The 1,349-nt window shown below is 56.4% G+C and overlaps 1 protein-coding gene across 1 annotated transcript in view; it reads right to left on the bottom strand.

Annotated features, from left to right (window-relative positions):
• INTS3 (integrator complex subunit 3) overlaps positions 1 to 1,349 on the bottom strand; it is a gene marked incomplete at its 5' end in the record, with an annotated part of 34,681 nt that overhangs the window by 10,096 nt on the left and 23,236 nt on the right. Inside the window, 2 exons of the mRNA XM_015884354.1 lie at positions 750 to 903; positions 1,003 to 1,122. Coding sequence (XP_015739840.1) covers positions 750 to 903; positions 1,003 to 1,122 — 274 coding nt within the window. The remainder of the gene's footprint in view (positions 1 to 749; positions 904 to 1,002; positions 1,123 to 1,349) is intronic.

Raw genomic sequence — 1,349 nt, 5'->3', positions numbered from 1 at the left:
TGGGGCTGTACAGGGCTACATGGGACTGTATGGGGCTGTACAGGGCTACATGGGACTGTATGGGGCTGTATGGAGCCACATGGGACTGTATGGGGTTGTATGGGGTGGGGTGAGGGGTAAGCATTGGTTTCAGTGCAGCCATATGGGGCTGCACAGGGTCATATGGGGCTGGACTGAGCTATATGGGGCTGTATGGAACCATATAGGGCTGTATGGGACAGGGTGAGGGCTGAGCATTGGTTTCAGTGCAGCCATATGGGGCCATATAGGGCTGCACAGGACCGCATGGCCATGCAGGGCTATATGGGGCAGGGCAAGGGATGAGCATTGGTCCCAATGCAGCCATATAGGATCATATGGGACTGTATGGGACCGTATAGGGCTCTATGGGGCAGGGAGATGGATAAGCATTAGTCAGTGCAGCCATATGGGAATGTATGGGACCGTATAGGGCTCTATGGGGCAGGGAGATGTATGAGCATTGGTCACAATGCAGCCATATGGGGCTCTATGGGGCAGAGCAATGGATGAGCATTAGTCTCAATGCAGTCATATGGGACCGTATAGGGCTCTATGGGGCAGGGAGATGGATAAGCATTAGTCAATGCAGCCATATGGGGCTGTATAGGGCAGAGCAATGGATGAGCATTAGTCTCAATGCAATCATATGGGACCGTATGGGGCCTCAGAAGCAAATCAACCCCATAACCCCCATCCCCACCCCCACATCCGACCGGTGCCCGCCCCACCTCGGTGTAGATGGATGGGGTGAGGTAGCAGAGCAGCCGCACGTCGTCCTCCTGGCAGGCCTTCATGTCCATCATCAGACACGTGTGCAGGTCCCCCAGCTGCGTGGCCTGAGCGAAGGACTCGTACAGGTTCATCTTCCCCGCTGCTGCTTTGCTGGGGGATCATGGAGGGTTAAGGGGGAATAGGGGACAATTGGGGGAGTGGGAGGGTGTAGGGTGTTGGGGTCCCCCCCCTCAAAGCCCCACTGCCTACCTGGCTTTAAGGTAATAGAGGAGGTGGTACCCGATCTTGGGCTGCTTCTGGTAGAGCTCCGAGAGGAGATCCAGCAGCAGGGAGAAGCCGCTGTTGTCCTCCTGCATCTGGCACAGGTTCCTGTGGGGTGGTGTGTAGGGTTTGGGGTATTGGGGGTGGGATATTGGGGTGGGATATAAGGGATGGGGCACACACTGGGGATGGGATGTAGGGGATGGGGAACACACTGGGGGTGGGATATTGGGGATGGGATAGTGGGGTGGGACTTGACAGCCACTAGGGTGGGACACACACTGGGGATGGGATATAGGGGATGGGATATAGGGGATGGGATATAGGGGATGGGA

This window comes from Coturnix japonica, chromosome 25 (genome assembly GCF_001577835.2).
Source record: "Coturnix japonica isolate 7356 chromosome 25, Coturnix japonica 2.1, whole genome shotgun sequence".
NCBI classification, from domain to species: domain Eukaryota; kingdom Metazoa; phylum Chordata; class Aves; order Galliformes; family Phasianidae; genus Coturnix; species Coturnix japonica.
This window is presented reverse-complemented; position numbering and strand designations above follow the sequence as displayed.